The following is an 18,980-nucleotide window of genomic DNA, read 5'->3' on the forward strand; positions in this document are numbered from 1 at the left end:
TGTGTGTGTGTGTGTGTGTGTGTGTGTGTGTGTGTGTGTGTGTGTGTGTGTGTGTGTGTTGCCAGGTCTTGGTCCACAGAAGCTAAGACATCTGGTTTTTCATTCCTCACTTAAGCTAGAATCTGTCCATCTCATATAATTACTCATTTAATTAGATTACTGTGTGTTCCTTTTGAGAAATTTCAGACTTGTTTTAATTTACTTTCTTGCCCAGTGATTCTGTGCAATTCATAACTGAGATAATGCTGTTGTGAGGCCCAAACTACTCTAAAAGTTTTATCCCTGTCTGCTTTTGGTCAGGGTTCTATGGGGTAACAACTTATAGAATGCATTTCTATACATTCAAAAGCCTATTTTTTAGAATGACTTAGAGGCTGTGATCCAGCTAATTGAACATTGGTTGGCTATAATGGCAAAGTCCAAGAATCCAGTAGTTGCTCAGTCCACCATGCTTGATGTCTCAGCCCATCAGTAGTATAGTCTGGAATCCCAAAGAAGATGGCTCCAATGTCAGTGAATGAATGGACTTGCTAGCAAGGTGAGAGCAAGCAGCTAAAGAGCAAAAGCTCCCTTCCTCCATTTCTGTATATGGGCTTCCAGCACAAGGCCTGGCTCAGATTACAGATGAGGTTTTGGGGCTCAAAATGTCTGAGTTAAAGGTGTTTCTTTCCTCATTAACATCCAGATAATGTCTTCCAACCACAAAGAACTGGATTCTATGTGGATTTTCTCTCTTCAAATTAAGCAAAAATACCTCACAGGTGTGCCCCGCCATTTTTGGGTCTTAGTTAATTCCAGATGTAGTAAAATTGACAACTAAAAATATCTATCACAACTTCACCCCATGTCAACTTGACACACAATTATATGTTTTTATATCATGATTAATTTCTAAATGTAAAATAATAACCAGGTCATAATAATGCCTAAACATGATATAATTATTCCAAGTACAAAGCAAACACATTATGTATTAGACCAGCTCAAAATTATGCCTAGCATGATTTAACTATCCCTGTACAACTACAAACACAATAAAAAGTTAGAATAAGTGGTAATGTCCCTTGAGGGACATTTATTAAACATTTATTAAATCTCAAATTTAAATATGATAAACATCAATATTCTCCCTTCTTTTAGAATGAATGATTTTATTTATTTGTTTATTTTTGTTCTTACATCCTAACCAAAATTTCACCTCCATCCTCTCCTCTCAACCCTCCGCCCACCTCCACTCTTCGTGATCCACATCCATTCCTCTTTCTCTTTCTTCTCTTCAGAAATGGGCAGGCCTCCTATGGATATCTGCCTGCCATGTCTTATCAAGTTATGGTGGGACTAGGCATGACTTCTTCTATTAAGGGTAGATATATCAACTCAGTAGGAGGAATGGGTCCCCAAAGCAGGCAATAGAGACAAGCCCTGCTCCCACTGTTAGGAGTCTCACAAGAAGACCAAGTTATACAACTGAAAAATATATGCAGAGGGCCTAGGTCAGTCCCATGCATGTTCCCTGGTTGGTGGTTCAGGCTCTGATTCACTATAAGCCTAGGTTATTTAGTTCTGTGGCATGCTTGTGGGGCTCCTGACCCCACTATCACTTACAAAAATTTAATTGTGTATTCAATAATTTAAATGCATTGGTGTTTTCCCGTCATGTATGCCTGTGTGAGGGTGTAAAATCCTCTGGAACTAGAGTTACAAACATTTGTGAGCTGCATCGATTTCTTTCATTATTTTAATAATTAATTATTTCATATGAATAGGGTATGGAAATCTACTGATCAGAATTTAAAATAATAACATATATCCATTTACTTATTTTGAGAGGGGGAAATACATACATACATACATACATACATACATACATACATACATATGATAGAGAGAGAATGAACATACAATACACACCATGCCAATTTGACATTCTATTTATATGGAGGTCAATGAACAAATTTGGAGGAGTAAGCTCTTTCCTCCCACGCAACTAGGCATCTCATTGGCCCTTCCCTGGTACTTTTCATGATCAACTCGTGGCTTTCTGCCTGAGAGGATATACTTGTGGTTCTGAAAACTAGAGAATATTTTAATATTAAAGTGCATTGGAAAATTTGTGCAGAATTTTGTTTCAAATGATTGATACTCTTAATAAAAGCTCACCCCAGGGGTAAGAATTCTTGATGGAATGAGGGTTGCTGTGTGTCTAGCTTGAAGAAACTGCTTGTCCAGAGTAATTCATGGGAAAAGGCAAAAGCGAAGTTACTCTGCCATACAGGTGAGTTCACTGGAAATAACGAGTGAAAAAGCACCAAGGAAGGTTCCAGGGTGAGTCATTGAAATGCCATGTTCCTTCTTGGCATTGTGCCTTTGAGAGTCTAAGGCTTTAGTCATTAGTGCTCTGAGACCACTGTGGACAGTTCAGGTTTCAGCATTTAACCAGTTTCAGCAATCATCACATACTTATCCCAATATAACATTCTTACAAGGATCAAAATTTCCAAGGTACTCCAGAACTTAAATAGCCTTTGTGGTTACTACATGTTTTAGAATACTAATGTCTAAAAGACTCAGTGAAAACATTCCACTTAGATGAAGTACCTTGTACATTTCAATCTCTAGATACTTTTAAAACAAGAATTACTGAAAAGTTGATGCAAAATGACATGCACAGAACATGATATACTGAGATGCATCTTTAAATTTATATAAAAGATACACTTCAGGATCAAATATAAGCACAGTCATTAATTATACCCAGCCTTTTGCTTTATTTCATACTTGTTGGTATTCAGAATATGCTATATCAAAACATGGGGCTTGACATAGGTAGGTATTTGAGTGGATGAATGAATCTGAGGAAGGACTCAGATCTTCCCCTGAAACTGCTCATAAAACCTAGAAAGGATTTCCTGACAATTTCCTGAAGCAGGTCAGAAGCACCACATGTCTCTCCATGGAGGAAAGGTGCAGCCTCATATCTGAAGACTGATCAAGGCACACAGAGAGGACATGATCCAAAAGCCCTCACTATTTGCCATTCATCTGCTTGACTCCTACTGCTTTCATTTTGACACACGTTTCATAACATTCCACTTTCCATCAACTCTAGAACAAAAGCTCCGGTCTACTACATGCTCTCAGAGACAGAGTGCTGGCCCTGAGCCATGGTGCATGTCCACGGCTCAATGTCATGATGCATGGGTGAAATGACTGAGCCCACCAGGAGTTGAGTATCAGAAAACGTCCCCGAGGTGAGAAGGGTAAGGGTATTAGGAAACACGGAAGATACATAAAGGCACCATTTTGTGGTAGGGAAGGAACTCTGGTGAACATGAAGGCTGTAGCCCACTCCAAGGATCAGGACCATAATGAAATCTAGAGTAAGGGCCCATAATTTCGGGGCCATGTGCACCTCTGTCCCTACACATTGTAGAATTTGGGGACAGAAGCCTGATATGAGACCAGATGAGTGTTTGGAAGACTCTCTTTCTTTGGTAGCCTTGTTCTGGTTTCTAGCAGCCTGCAGGGTCAGTAATTCCTCTTGAGATAATCTCCACAGCAGGACTGATGCCGTTTCACCATCTCCATGTGCTCCATGAATCACTCGACCTGCACCTGGGATGTTACCCCACTTCTAACCTAAGGAGTGTTCTGGGGCTGTTGGGACAGTTTTTGGCAGGAGTCTGTGAAGCTTGTGGTGGCTGCCATTTGGATGAGGCATGGGGACTTCTGGGGATGGATTAATTCTGTTTGCTTGTTCTTCCTGTTGAGACTTTAGGCACAAGTGAGATGTTGGTGTCAAAGGCTTTGTTCTTGTCTTTCATGCTTGGTAGCCTGACTAGGGGTGGCATAGACCAGGGAATGAGACCTGTTCAAAGACAGCGCAGGCATGTACAGTGGTAGCAGTTGCTCTTATACTTTCATACGTATCAAACAGTTTCAGTGAGAGATACCTCTTTCCATCCTTTTACCTGATAGCTGGAAGCTCATTAAGTTGGGTCTAAGAGGGAACTCTCCAAATGAGTATGGTGCCTGGCTGGGTGCACGGGGGTCCGGGATTCAGGGTTAGAGGCTCCCCAGGGCAAATGACAGTGAGGTGGGGATGGATGGCAGCTGATGATGCTGTGTTTGTCTTCTCCCAACTCCCTTGTTCACTCAATGGCTGAGCAACAATACTATATGCTTTTACATTTAATTAATTTGATACTGATTAAGTGAAGTCAAAATGTTGCTATTAATGTACATTTAAAGTACGTGACTCTTTTAATTGTAAATTAGAATATTTACTTAATATTATGTGAAAATATGCACATTTAAGGGTTACTTCTTAAGCACAGGATATTCTATGGAATGACAATTCTGGATGAAAACAATCTTGAAAAAATCATCTCATATGTAAGCAATTTTGGTGGGTTTTTTTCTACCTTAGGAAGACTTGTGCTGTGAAAGTTTGCACTAGGTAAGTGAATATGCTTTTCTTTTGTTAATCTCTGTTTTGTTGTGGAGTCCCTAAAAAGGAACCTAAGATTGGTAGAAACAAATGATAAGACTCTCCTCTTTTTAAAAAAAGTACTCTCCTCTCAAAAACAACTTCTATTAGCCCCACCATAATCTGTTTTATTATGCCTTCTAAGGATATCTTGGAGGTTTGTTAATTTGAATGCAATTAAGCCCCAATAATCTCATAGGGATTGGCACTATTAGGGGGTGTGGCTTTGTTGGAGAGAGTGTGGCCTTTGGAAGATTATGTTACAGTGGGGGAGGGTTGAGATCTCTTATGCTCATGCCATGCCTAGTGTCTCAGAGCACTTTTTGCTGCCTGTGGATCAAGATGTAGCTTCATCTCCACATTTTTCTCCTTCTCCAGCACCATGTCTGTCTGCATGCCTCCATGTCCTGCCATGATCATAATGAACTAAACCTCTCAAACTGTAAGCCACCTGATTAAATGTTTTCCTTTATAATTGTTGCTTTGGTCATTGTGTCCCTTCACAGCAATGAAACCCTAACTAAGACAGTAGGTATCCAACATAATCACAGAGAACAATGGACTCAGGAAAGAATTCTACTTCTGGACGACCCTTTGAGCATGGACTTTGGTATAAACCAGCTCTGATGCAGAATACCTTGTAAGGGTTTGTACATTTAGCTGTATTTGTTACAAATGCTTTTAGACCTGTATCATCTTTATAGACACCACTGTAGAGCAAGCCAAGGACAATCATTTCACCATGCTAAGTAGAAATCTGGGACAGCCATGTGTCATGCAGTGGGTAAGAGCTGATCTGTTGTTCTACACTGAGTAGCAGCATGCAGAGTCAGAAATATCTTTCTCCTGTGTTCTGCCTTTTTGCCTCCTATTAATTCAGACATGACTTTTCACCCATTTAACTAGAACTTTCCCAACACATGCAGTCAGCCCACCCAAGCCATCCCCTTCCCATGCTACTCACCCTAGTTACCTCTGTATCTTCAAAGCCTAGTGTAATAAATGTTTCCTAAGTCTACACAGAAATATAAACTAGTCCAAGCAGGAATTAACAACTCGACTTCTAGGCAACTAGAAGATGTTTTAGATAGAGACAGTAGTGGCCAATACCATCACGGAGAATGATACCTCATGACATATATATTGAAGACTGCATTATTCAGGTGAGAAAAATTAAAAAAAATAAGATTAATATTAAAGTATTGAAATGATATACAGTTATAGAAAAAAGTGTTGAAGGAAGTTTTGATATTCATTTCTAGATACTGAAAGCAAAGATTATTTCTCATGTTTCTATTTTTTGAAAGTTACATTTTACATATTTTCTAATAAGGCAAAACAGTGTCTCTGTTGTGAATTAAAAAGTTATGCCTTTCAAACAAACATGACAGGTACTCAGAGTTGAAGGTAGAAAAGAGCTAACACAGCAAGGTGGCCACTCGGAAAGTTCTGCTGCCTCCTTGGCGGGTGTCTGGGAGTTGGGATTTCAGTTTATCATTATATTTATAAACACATGTATATGCAGTTAGATATGGTTGTACATACTATGTATACCATATAGGTACTTATAAAAACATGCACATAACTATACCCATAGCTATGCGTACAACATGCATACCATACACATGCTTACCAATACCACAAAGGTTGTTTGTTTCTTTTTATATTTTGTTATGCCAAATTATTGTACATCTAATTAATTTAATGTATATTTCTATGTGTCTGCATGGGTGTGTGTATGTGTGTATGTGTGCATGCAAATGTGTAGACAAATACATGTTTCTAAATGTATGAATGTAGGCACATATATGTGAGTATAGTGTGTGAAAAAGCATGTGTGTATGGTGGCACAACAATGATGGTGCCCTCATCCTTTATGATGGGCTAGTGGCACTATTACTTTTGGGTGGGGCATGCTTTATCATGCTGCATTTTGTGCATGGAATTTCCATGCTTCTAGAATACTGATGTTGTCTAAGATGTTGCTAACAATGTGTAGATGTTTCAGGACCTTTCTTAGATGGATATCTACAATCTATGTCACATATTAAGCCCTTCAGATAACATTTGACACCAAACACATGTAAGTTTTCAGTTTCTCCTTCCTCTTCTACTGCACTTTCAGATTATAGTAAATCATCACCAACAAGTAAAACTAAAAACACTTACTGGCTATCCAGAACTTGGTGAGGACCAGGAAATTGTGGGTTCCCAGGATACAATGATGTCCACTGGAAGACTTCCAGGTGGGATGTTCCTACTGTAACTGTTACCACAGGCCTCCAGGCTGAGACAGCAAAGAGGCATCTCTGCTGGGCAACTGTATAATTTCTCTTCTTCCGGATTCTGCTGCTGCAGACAGGAAAATCATTTCAAGTCTGTGATTAGATACCTGGTTTTATTGAGGCCACCCTCCCTAAACACTGTTTGGCTTTGAGGATAGCACAATGCTGCATCTAGAGATAACAGGAAGAAATTCCCAAGAGTTTTTCTTTTATAACTGAGATTTTATTGGTTGAGGACCAGTAGAAAACATGTTAATTAAGTTTGGTTTTCTTTCTTTTTGCATGATACAATTCTTAAATGTATGTTTCCGTCCTCATAAGATAGAGGAATGGAACACTGTGATACCTTGACGAACTCCTCAGATCTCTAAGATGCCTCCTTCCCACTATTGTTAAATGTCATATTAGGGCAAGAAAAAAGCATCCATGGTAAAAATAAATAAATAAATAAATAAAAAGGAAACCCAACACTAAGGAGTCTGAACTAGAAGTATTGCAGGAAATCTGAGACCAGCTGTGAGAGATAAACTTTCAGGGAAGGAGAGAGGCATGAAGGCAAAGGACAATGGGAGATTGGGAAGGGGTTTGCTCAAAGTGAGATATGTCCATTATTTTGTACTACTAATCTCCACTAGCATTTGTTAGAAAAGGTGACAACAGCTGAGGCAGAGTCAGCACCTGTCCCAAGACTCCACTTTCCAAAATGGGACAGGATGAACTGCTGTTACACTGCTATCCAGTGAGTGACAGCCTCAGAAGTCATCAACTACCATGATGAGAGGAGGTAGGGAAAGCCTCATGGCTTTCTGCTTTCTGGTCAATCCCACTTCAACTTGTGTTTAATATTGGTGAAGGGGCTGGGCGGTGGTGGCGCACGCCTTTAATCCCAGCACTCGGGAGGCAGAGCCAGGCGGATCTCTGTGAGTTCGAGGCCAGCCTGGACTACCAAGTGAGTTCCAGGAAAGGCGCAAAGCTACACAGAGAGACCCTGTCTCGAAAAACCAAAAAAAAAAAAAAATATTGGTGAAGGGACAGGCTGGAGGGCAAATTTCAAACAGCTCAGTTCCCTAAGCCCCAGTTACTGCAGATGGCACAATACAAGCCTCATGATAAGATAATCTTGATGATAAATTGAGTCTCAGAAATGATAGACGAGTATTTGAACTGTGAACATATGGCCTGAGTCTGCCCCATCCCCATTGACCTTCCTCTTCTCAGCAGTGAACTTCTGTAGTAGAAGAGGATGATTGGATGGGAAGTTGTCCCCAAGCAATGATGATAACTGTGGCCTTCGGGCACCTTTCCTAATTACCAGTCAAAAAACATCTGCATAGCTTGACCACCTTTGTGCTCCCCTGAGCACAGTGAGGCCTGGCCTCTGTGACTTTCCATAAGGAATCACTTTCATGGTTACATGTGTGCCCTTGACAGGTTGGCAGCTCACTCTATTAAAGTGTCCTGTGATTCACAACAGTAATAATATGAGCAGGAATCAATTTCTGTTAAGTCAGTGCAGACATGCTTTGTGGGAAGACCTGATCGCACGTCAGTGAATGGACATGACAAGGAGCTTTCTTGAAAGGGATCACTAAGGCATGGTTCATTGTTCCAAGGGTTGTCAAGGCAGAAGTCAAATGACATATTGAGAAGTGTTTCCATAGCAAGGACCAAAGAAGCACCCTCATAGTGCATGCCATGAATGACATACAGGAGGGGACACCATGCCCACACTGCACAAAAGGCAACAAGAAGGTCTGCACAACCGTCATGTGCCTAACAAGGCAGCCTTAGATCAATGGAGGACCAGCCTCTGCTGTTATATTAACTGTCTGTGATATGCCTTCATGGGAGCAGACCACAGAAGGAAGAAAAGGTAGCAGAGACCTTGTCGGGACTCTATTTTGGTATCTTTACTGAGAAGCAACAATTTTTCACATGAGCCCATGGTGCCTCTTTAATATGGCCACAGTCACCAATGCAGCAGCAAGGACTCTCCCAAGCACCACTGTCTCCTCCCTACTTCCCCTTTCTGTTTGTGTAATATGTAGATCATTTCATCTGGAGTCTCTGCTGTGTGTGCTGGTGTCTGTAGCCATTTCCCTTGGAAAAAGACAATGTTCCTCATAATATACTTGAGATGAAAGGGAAGGGCAATAAATACAGTCCTCTATCAATATCCACATGTTATTTTTTTCAGAAAGGCTGAGCATAATCCAAGGTTAATTACAAATTACAAAGTAGATTCAGACAAACCTGGACTCAAAAGTATCCACTGCTTCAATGCTAAAGAGAAACAGGTACCAGACAGTCCCAGAATATCAATGTAAGCAGGCTTCACTCTAACACAAAAACTGCCTGGATACCACCATACCCTGAAATTAGCCCAGGCCAACATGGTCCCTGAAAAAGCCCATGCTAAGTACCTAAAGTGAAAGTAGACCAGAATTAACCATCAAACCATGATGTCAAGACAAAAGTATTCTAAGGCCTGAGGATGAACCCGATGAAGACCAGGAATAAAGCCTAACTTAGCAATGGCTTTCCCTCATCCAGAAAGGCCAGGGACCAACCCTAAGAATAAAATTGGCAAACCCTGACCTAAAAGAGGCCTGCACCAAAACCTGAAGCTGAATAAGCTCTGACCCAGAGGAAAAACAGAGGTATCCCTGGGCCAGCCCATTAAATGGAAGAGCCAAGACCAAAGGAGAAAGAAAAGTAACAAAATGAAATGCAACGAAAAGAATAGCCATACCTAATCTTGACCCTGAAGAAGGTTGGCCCCAACCAAAAGGGAAATTAGTACTACACTATCCCTCAGAAGAAAAAGACCTTGCTCAAAGAAAGAAAAGGAGAATATCCATGCCTCAACTTTACCTGGACTGAAGCCAGTGCCCCCACCAAGATGAGAAGTTGGCCTTAGCATAACTCTGCCCCTGAAGAAGACTGGGCCAAACTAAGAAGGACGTGGGCCCAGACCAATCACTCAGGCCGGGACAAAGCAGGAAAAGGAAACACAGGGGCCTAACACTTACCCTGACAAAAGCCTTAGACAAAACAAGGAGAGAAAACAACCTGGGACATTCTCCTAAATGACAGAGGCCAAGAACAAAGCAAGAAAAAAAACTGTCTGCCTATAATCCTTACCCTGATGAAGTATGGGCATAAGTAAGAAGAGATGTGGGCCACATCATAACCTTAAGGCTGAAAAAGACCAGGCAAAACCGAGAAAATTAGTGGGCCTGAGTCCAGTCCTCACTATGAATGTCTGGGTCCTAATAAAGAAGAGAAGTGGGACTGGGCCATCTCCTTAAAGAAAGAACACCTAGAGAAAACCAAGAAAACAGCCATGCCCAGCTCTACTCCTTATTCTGAAGACACCAAGGACCAAATGCAGAAGCAGGTCTGCGGAAAATATTGACTGGGAAGAATTCAGAGCTCATACAAAGCTCAAAGAACAAACCAGGCAAAATCAAAAGTGGAAATGTTACAGGCCAACCACAGACCTTGATGAAGAGAAACCACAAACCCCAAAATCAAGGGAGCTCCTGCCAACCCAATGAGAGATATGTGGTCAGACAATGTTGACCGTAAGAAGTCCAATTTGAAGAGACAATTTAAATAGAGCCTGCTCCAACCACAATGAAGAACTCTTCCTAGACCAAACACTGATCAAGTAGCCAAGGACCAAGCCCTGTGTGAAAGGAGTCCAGTCAATCTAAGAAGAGAAACACACCTTACCATAAACTGCTATCAGTGGAGACCTGCAGCCTACTGAGCAAGAATTAAACTCAGAAGCCCTGAACATTAAGGATGTGAGGGCAGAATATTTTCTTCTTCATCCAACACCCTAACCAAAAGGGAGCCAGAAATACCATGTTCTCAATGGAGCCAATGGCTCCCTTACAGATGAAAGCAAATGGACATCATTAACATATCTATCTGGTAGTTAGAGGGAACTCTGATCCCAGAACTTGATATTTTATAGTCAATCAAGGCCTCAAAAGAGACACACGGAAGAATGTTTGTTGAAAATCTTAGACTCTCAAACTTCATATACAGATATAAGTTGATACCCTGAGTACCAACTGTGTGGAACACATACATTTTATTTACAAGATGTACCATCCTCAATACATGCATGCCAGGATGTGCTACTCACCATATGATCCAAGCTCTCATCTGAGTAACCAATGAATATGGACATAGCATAATACAAATGGTGTTATACTGCACTCTGTTGTAGCCTGATAAAACTCCAAATCTTGATTTCAACTGATATTTTTAGGAACAAACAAGTCTCAAAAGTAATACCCCTTCAAGATAAAGGTCTTGGAGAGATCAGGAATAAAAGGAACATACACCTAAAACTAATAAAGGCAGTTTACAGCAAGCCAACAGCCACCATATAATTAAGTGAAGAGAAACTCTAAGTGATTCCACTAAAATCAAGAACAAGACAAGGCTGTCCACTCTCCCCATATCTATTCAATATAGTACTCAAAGTCCTAGCTAGAGCAAAAAGACAACAAAAGGAGAACAAGGGGATACAAACTGGAAAGGAAGAAGTCAAACTCTTTCTGTTTCCAGATGATATGATAGTCTACATAAGTGACCCCAAAAACTCTAATAGGGAACGCCTACAGCTGATAAACCCCTTCAGTAATGTGGCAGGATACAAGATTAACTCAAAAAAACCAGCAGCTCTCCTATATACAAATGATAAATGAGCTGAAAAAGAAATCAGAGAAACATCACCTTTACAATAGCCACAAATAATAAAAAACACCTTGGGGTAACTCTAACTAAGCAAGTGAAAGATCTGTATGACAAGAACTTTAAGTATCTGTAGAAAGAAAATGAAGAAGATATCTCAAAATGGACAAATCTCCCATGCTCATAGATAGGTAATATTAACATAGTAAAATTGTAATCTTACCAAAAGCAATCTACAGATTCAATGCATTCCCCATCAAAATCCAAACACAATTCTTCACAGACCTGGAAAGAACAATACTCAACTTCATATAGAAAAACAAATAACCCAGAATAGCTTAAACAATCCTGTACAATAAAGCAACCACTGGAGGCAAAGCCATCCCTGACCTCAAGTTTTATTATAGAGCTACAGTAATAAAAACAACTTAGTATTGGCATAAAACTGACCTGTGGACCAATCAATTGAATTGAAGACCTTGACATGAATCTGCATACCTATGAACACCTGATTTTTGACAAAGAAGCCAAACTTATACAATGGAAAAAAGAAATCATGCTGGCATAACTGGATGTCAACATGTACAAGGCTGCAAATAGATCCATATCTGTCACCGTGCACAAAACTCAAATCCAAGTGGATCAAAGACCTCAACATAAATCCAGTTACATTGAACCTGATAGAAGAGAAAGCAGAAGTAGTCTTAAATGCATTGGCACAGGAGACCACTTCCTAAATATAACACCAGTAACACAGACACTGAGAGCAACAATTAATAAATGGGACCTCCTGAAACTGAGATGCTTCTGTAAGGCAAAGGACACGGTAAATAAGACAAAATGAGAGACTATAGAATGGGAAAAGATCTTCATCAGCCCCACATCTGACAGAGGGCTGAACTAAAAAATACATAAAGAACTCAGGAAACTAGACATCAAAATACTGAACAATCAAATTAAAAATGGGGTGCAGATATAAACAGAGAATTCTCAACAGAAGAATCTCAAATGGCCAAAAGACAGTTAAGGAAATGTTCAACATTCTTAGCCATCAGGAAAATACAAATCAAAATGACCCTGAGATATCATCTTATAAATGTTAGAATGGCTAAGATAAAAACACTGATAAAAGCTTATGTTGGAGAGAATGCGGAGCAATGGGAACACTCTTCGACTGTTGGTGGGAATGCAAACTTGTACAGCCACTTTGGAAATCAGTATGGAGGTTTCTCAGAAAATTGGGAATCAATCTACCTCAAGAACCAGCTATACCACTCTTGGGCATATACCCAAGGAATGCTCAGTCATACTACAAAGATACATGCTCAACTATGTTCATAGCAGCATTATTTGTAATAGCAAGAACCTGGAAACAACCTAGATGCCCCTCAATCGAAGAGTAGATAGAGAAAATGTGGTACATATACACAATGGAATAATATGCAGCAATAACAGACAATGACATCATGAAGTTTTCAGGCAAATGGATAGAACTAGAAAATATCATCTTGAGTGAGATAACTCAGACTCCGAAGGACGAACATGATATGTACTCACTCATAAGTGGATACTAGATGTAAAGCAAAGGATAACCAGACTACAACCCACAGCTCCAGAGAAGCTAGGTAACAAGGTGTACCCTAAGAGGGACACATGGATCACCCTGGGAGGGGAAACAGATGAGATCTCCATGAGTAAACTGGGGAGGAGGGGGGCAATGGAGTGTAGGGGGTTGGGGATGAGAAAATAAGGGAACAGAATGGTCGATCTGGAACAGGGACATAGTGGAAGAGCAATGAGATACCATGATAGAGGAAGAAATCATGGGGATAGGGTGTAACTGGGTGCTAGGGAAGTTCCCAGGACTCCATCAGGATGACCTAAGCTTAGATGACTGGCAATAGTGGAGAGGGTGTCTGAACTGTCTTAGTCCAGTAATTAGATTGGTGAATACCCTGTCATCATAGAACCTTCATCCAGTAACTGATGGAAGCAGATCCAGAGATCCACAGCCGAACACCAGGCCAAACTCTGGGAGTCCAGTCAAAGAGAGAGAAGAGGATTCTATGAGTAAGGGGGCATCAAGATCATGATGGGGAAACCTATAGAGACAACCAAATCAAACTAGAGGGAACTCATGAACTTTAGACCAACATCTATGAAGCCTCTGTGGGACTGGACCAGGCCCTCTGCATAATCAAGACAGTTGTTTAGCTTGATCTGCTTAAGGGGCCCCCTGGCAGTACCATCAGGATCCATCCCTGGTGCATGGGCTGGTTTTTGGAGCTCACTACCTATGGTTGTACACCTTGTACAGCCTTGATGCAGAGGGAGAGGCTTGGACTTGCCTCTACTGAATGGACTAGTCTCTGCTGACTCCCCATGAGAGGCCTTACCTTTTTGGAGGAGGGAGTATGGGGTGGGTTGAAGAGGGAAATGCTGGAAAGGCGAGAGGAGGGAAGAGAGGGGGATCTGTGGTTGTTATATAAAATGAAAAAAATTCTTATTAAAAAAAGAAACAAAAATATATGTATGAGAGAAGCAGCAAATTATGGCCAATTCACTGGGCATGATGGAGCTGTGCTTACAGAAGAGATGAAAATTAAATGGTTGCTTCATCAAGGACTTCAGGACCGGTGTTTGGCTCTCCAGCCTTTGCAGAGCTCCATGGAAGAAAGTGATCTTGTGGAAACAATTAACAGTTTAAGGAAAGGGTGAAGTGTTGTATAACAATTTTCCTTATTATGACATGATATCCTTTTCTGTTATTTTTGAGATTATAATCACATTATTTTCTCTTCTCATTCATCCTTCTAAACCCTCCCTATACTCTTCCTTCCTCTCTTTCTAATTTATGACCCGCTTTTTCATTAATTGCTGTTATAACCATATACATATATACATATATGTGTATATGCATGTAGTTATATATTCCTAAATGTAAACCAATCATTCTGTATAGCTAGAATATATGTTTTCAGGACTGATCATTTGATATCGAGTATCCAACTGGTGTGCTCTTCCCTGGGTAGGGCTATTTCCTTAAGTCTCAGAAAGTTCTATGGAAAGACAAAGGAGGTTCATAATACCCAGCAATTAAACTATGGCTAAGAAAGCTGAAACTTACAGGATTAACAAGGCTCTTCCACTCCCAAGGTTAAATAGGTGGTAACTAAGGAGAACTGAAGAAATGAGACACTCTGTCTCATTCAGCTGCAAACAAGTCATGCAGACACAGAGTTCTAGTCTTCAGGAGTCACCCATTCTAATATGAGACTTTGTGAAGCCACACATTACAGTCATTCATATTCTTATAATTAATTCCATACCTATTCTCCTGTATTAACCTCAATAAACTCATTAATTTGAGGGAATAGAAATTACACAGTCTTCCCTGGGAGGCAGACAGATAAAGGGGAACTGATAAGTAATGCAAATGGCCAACTTCTGGCTTCCTTTTTATTTTCTGTACTGAGACAAAGGCTTAGTAGGCTTTGTCTTCCACCAGCAGACTGCCTCTTCCTTTTTATTTTCTGTACTGAGACAAAGGCTTAGTAGGCTTTGTCTTCCACCAGCAGACTGCCTCTTCCAGCTGTCTGGTTCAGGACAGAGAGGTATGTTCACAGTCAGTCCTGAACATGATCACCTGAAGCTTCAGGTGATCACAGCTCTTGTGAGTGAGCAATGGCTTATGTCATGTCCAAAAGACAGCATGTCACAGCAGTTCCACTCACGCTCAGTCAGGACACTCAGGGCCCATTTCCACGATGTTTCCTATGTCTAACAGAAGTGGTTAATCTACAGGTATGGTGATATTTTATTTGTATTAAAATATTATTTGTATGTTAATAAATAAAGTTGCCCGGGGGTCAGAGCTATTAGCAAGCCATAGGAAAGCAGGGCAGTGGTAGCGTACGCTTGTAATTCCAGCACTTGGTAGGCAGAGCTGGGTAAGTCTCTGTGTGTTCAGGGATACAGCCATTATTGGATACACATGCTTTTAATCTTAATACCAATCATGGAAAACCTGGAGGCCTATACAGACAGGCTGTGAGGAGGCGGTCATGTGGTTGGGTTTACAACCAATGAGAAGGCAGGACAGGAACTCTATATAAAGACTTTAACACAGGGGTAGCTCTGGTTCGGAGAGGTAGGACCACTGCAGGAGGAAGGGTAAGGTTTTAGCTCTTAGCTCTGACCTCTTGGCTTTCTTCTTTGCATTGGTTCTGTGTTTATTATTTAATAAGAAGGTTGGATACATCTACATACAGGTTCCATTTAGCAGTGAGCATTCATGGTCACTTCAACATTCTAATGTTATGAGGCTGTGTATTCACTGATGCCTACTACCGAAAGAAGGACCTCTGACCAAGACTGAGAGCTGAAGAGATCTAGTTGGAGAAACAGAAATATTTACAAAGCAGTTGCTATTACACAAAATAACAATAGTAGCATCTTCTTAAGGGTTATGACCTGTCAAGCCAGTGACTTGTGACCAGGTACACAGTACTAGGTATTAATTCCTTCCTATAGTGCCGGCCTCACAAGATCAGAAGGAAGTTAATTAAACAGAGACTCCCATGTCACTATTGCACCAGTGATTTTCTCATATTCTGTAGGCCACCACTTCAATTATATTTGCTTATGCTGAAACAAAAATCATAATTTCATGAGATCCTATTGGTTGATTTTTGGCCTCATTTACTATTGGATGAGAGTCCTACTCAGAAATCCCTTACCTGTTCTTGGAAGTGGGAGCATTTTCTCTACTGTGACTTTTGACAATTTCAAGGTATCAGGTCTCATTTTGACATCTATGATGCATTTGGTGCAGAGCTTGCATATGGTAGAAGATAAAGAGCAGAGTTTCATTTTCTGCATGCTGAAAACAATTTTTCATAATTACCATATCTGAGACAGTATCTCAAATGTTATGTGAGATACAAATATGTGTGCAAAGTTATACTGGGTACTCACAAGTGCATTCTGCTTACTAAGTGGACCACTTTGAGGGAACCAGCCATGCAGTAATATGAGGTCAAGCTCTGACCACTCAGAGTAAGGAAGGCATGGCAACCACTTGCATTAAAATAAATTTCCAGCAGGACTTACAGCCTGGCTCAAACACTACAGATTATGTGGTCATTTTCTTGGGTCCCCAGACCCATTCTCACACTAGTAAAATAAGAAACAATGTAAACACAGAAGAGGACAAATGATCCTTTGGTGGTGAATAATATTTAGATTGCCCCATAATTCCAGCTTTAAGTGTCCTTTTAATGATTACAATTTTTACCAAATCTAATTTTTAATGCTGCATAGAAAGTGTAAAAAAGATCATATATGCCATGTTTATTGTAAAATAAACATCCTGGGTACTGTGGATGCTACAATGATGGCTATGAATGAAAATTTAACATAGACATACCAGCTGTGTCACTCCTGGGTGTGCCTACTTCTAAAAGTGAACTCACTATACTGAATCATGTATATGTGTGTATGTGAGTTTGTGTGTAATTTTTATCACTGTGCTACCTATAACACAGATGATTTATGGAATGAGCGTAGATGACCACCAATACACTAATGGATAAAGCATGATATGCATAAATAAGGCAAGATAATTCAATAAAGAAAGAAAAACTATAGAAAAAATTAATTATATAATTCTCAACAAAATTGCTGCAACTATGTATCATCAAACTTAAGAAATAGACAATTCTCCAAAATACAAATATCCCATATCTTCTCTCATAAATGGAATCTAGAAAAAATATCATAGTAGGAGGAAAATTTTTGAGGAAGTGTGAGGGCACATATTTTAGATGGAGGGAGTATAACACGGTAGTGAGGAGATGTATATGAATTAGTGACTTTGTATAATTAATATGTACAGAATAATAAGATTAATTTTAGAAGTAACAAAACAGAAAAAGAATTACTTATATGCATAAGGGCTTATAGATTTTTATAAAACTAAACATAATGACTACATTTTTACTATCTTCTAAACTTCTCTTAAAATGTTTGAATGATGGGGCTAGAGTTGGCCTCACTGAAAAACACACACTGTACTCTTTCAAAGAACCTGAGTTCAGTTCCCATCACCCATCACAGTGATTCATAATCAAACACCAATATTCCTAGTTCCAGGAAATCTGGAGCCTCTCCTTATCTCTGTGGGAACTGCTCTCCTGTGCACATACCTACCCCTATAAACACATATGTGGAATTTTAAAATATTCTCTCAAAATTTCCCTGTTGAGTTTTATGAAACCAGAGAGGCAGAGAGGGTTGCATGTATGCTATACATGATGTCAGTTCATTCTTACACTCTCAGTTATAAGAATAAAGGATTGTAATTAAATAAATTATAAGAACTATAAGGTCATTCTGGAACCTAGAATCATAAAAGATTAACACCCGTATATAAAATAATTGGACCACGTAAGAAATCAGAGTTGTATAAAGTTGATACAAATAAATCTGCATAAAATTTAAACATTATAAGGTCTTTCTTAGCATTTCATTAGTTTTAGTCACTGAAAGTTACAGTGTGCCTAAATTCCATCACCATATTGTCATTAATCATGTATATTTAATTAAGAAAGATTACAAAAGCTTTGAAGTCCACCATAACAAAAGACAGAAATTTTGGCATGAATAATCTGTAAACTATAAACTACTATTTGGCCTGGCTGACACAACACACAATATATGAGCTCCAGAGGTCTGGCAGCTTCTGACATAAGTCACCATGGTAGGAGCTCTGAGTTTCGTAGCCTGAAAAATAGGTATTAATTTTTTTATTAATTTTTTTTAAAAGATGTCTGAATAACAAGCTAGGTGAGGGGATAAATAGAATAAAAAACCCAAAAGCAGACACAGAAAGACATTTTGGACAGAACCCGTGAAGTTAAAACTATCAAGATAGAAGACTCAAACTAACCATGTAATTGCATTAAACATAAAGGTCTAGATGGGAGAAATTGCCAGACTAGATAAACAACCACAAAGGATTTCACTTTATGATGAATAGAAAACAAATGTATGGACAGAGTGCCTGAGTAAGGAGGCAGGAAAAGGCAGGGTTCTTTAAAATGTCCTAGTACCCATGTTACTACCAAAGTAAACTGCTGAACAATAAGTTTTACTAGGGAAAGTATCTATTACGAATAATACAAATATTACAATATACATGTATGCAGTGAAATCAATTTTCCAGGCAGACAGAACACTCCACTTGAAAAGTATTTAACTACGAATCCTCCAACCTGGTTGAGAAAGTGGATGGAAACTGACAAATCCACAATTAAAGTTGGAGATGGGAGTCGACAGAACAAAAGGAGGGAAAGTCCAACAGCTTCACTTGCAAATGTTCGTTGTGTAATGAGATGTTGGTCAGGTTCAAGGCCCCTGGCTTCAGTACACCATCAATACTAGACCTGCATGAGACACAGCAGCTCCCAATGCCACAAAGATGATGGAGAGAT

General features: G+C 39.8%; 1 protein-coding gene across 3 annotated transcripts in view; it reads right to left on the minus strand.

Annotated features, from left to right (window-relative positions):
• Window positions 1-18,980, minus strand: part of Nopchap1 (NOP protein chaperone 1) — a 155,060-nt gene that overhangs the window by 60,393 nt on the left and 75,687 nt on the right. For 2 of the 3 annotated variants that reach the window (XR_008221587.1, XM_052752971.1), the window contains exons 5-6: window positions 6,659-6,841; window positions 1,723-3,868 (exon numbers count right to left, since the gene is read on the minus strand). Coding sequence is in view for 2 of the 3 variants with exons in the window: in XM_052752971.1 (XP_052608931.1) it covers window positions 6,662-6,841 (180 nt within the window). In the remaining variant the exon portion in view is untranslated. Of the gene's footprint in view, window positions 1-1,722; window positions 3,869-6,658; window positions 6,842-18,980 lie in introns of those variants that run through there. The other variant, XM_052752970.1, reaches the window with a different exon arrangement.

Source organism: Peromyscus californicus, unplaced genomic scaffold, assembly GCF_007827085.1.
Source record: "Peromyscus californicus insignis strain IS unplaced genomic scaffold, ASM782708v3 Scaffold_24__1_contigs__length_46423439, whole genome shotgun sequence".
NCBI lineage: Eukaryota > Metazoa > Chordata > Mammalia > Rodentia > Cricetidae > Peromyscus > Peromyscus californicus.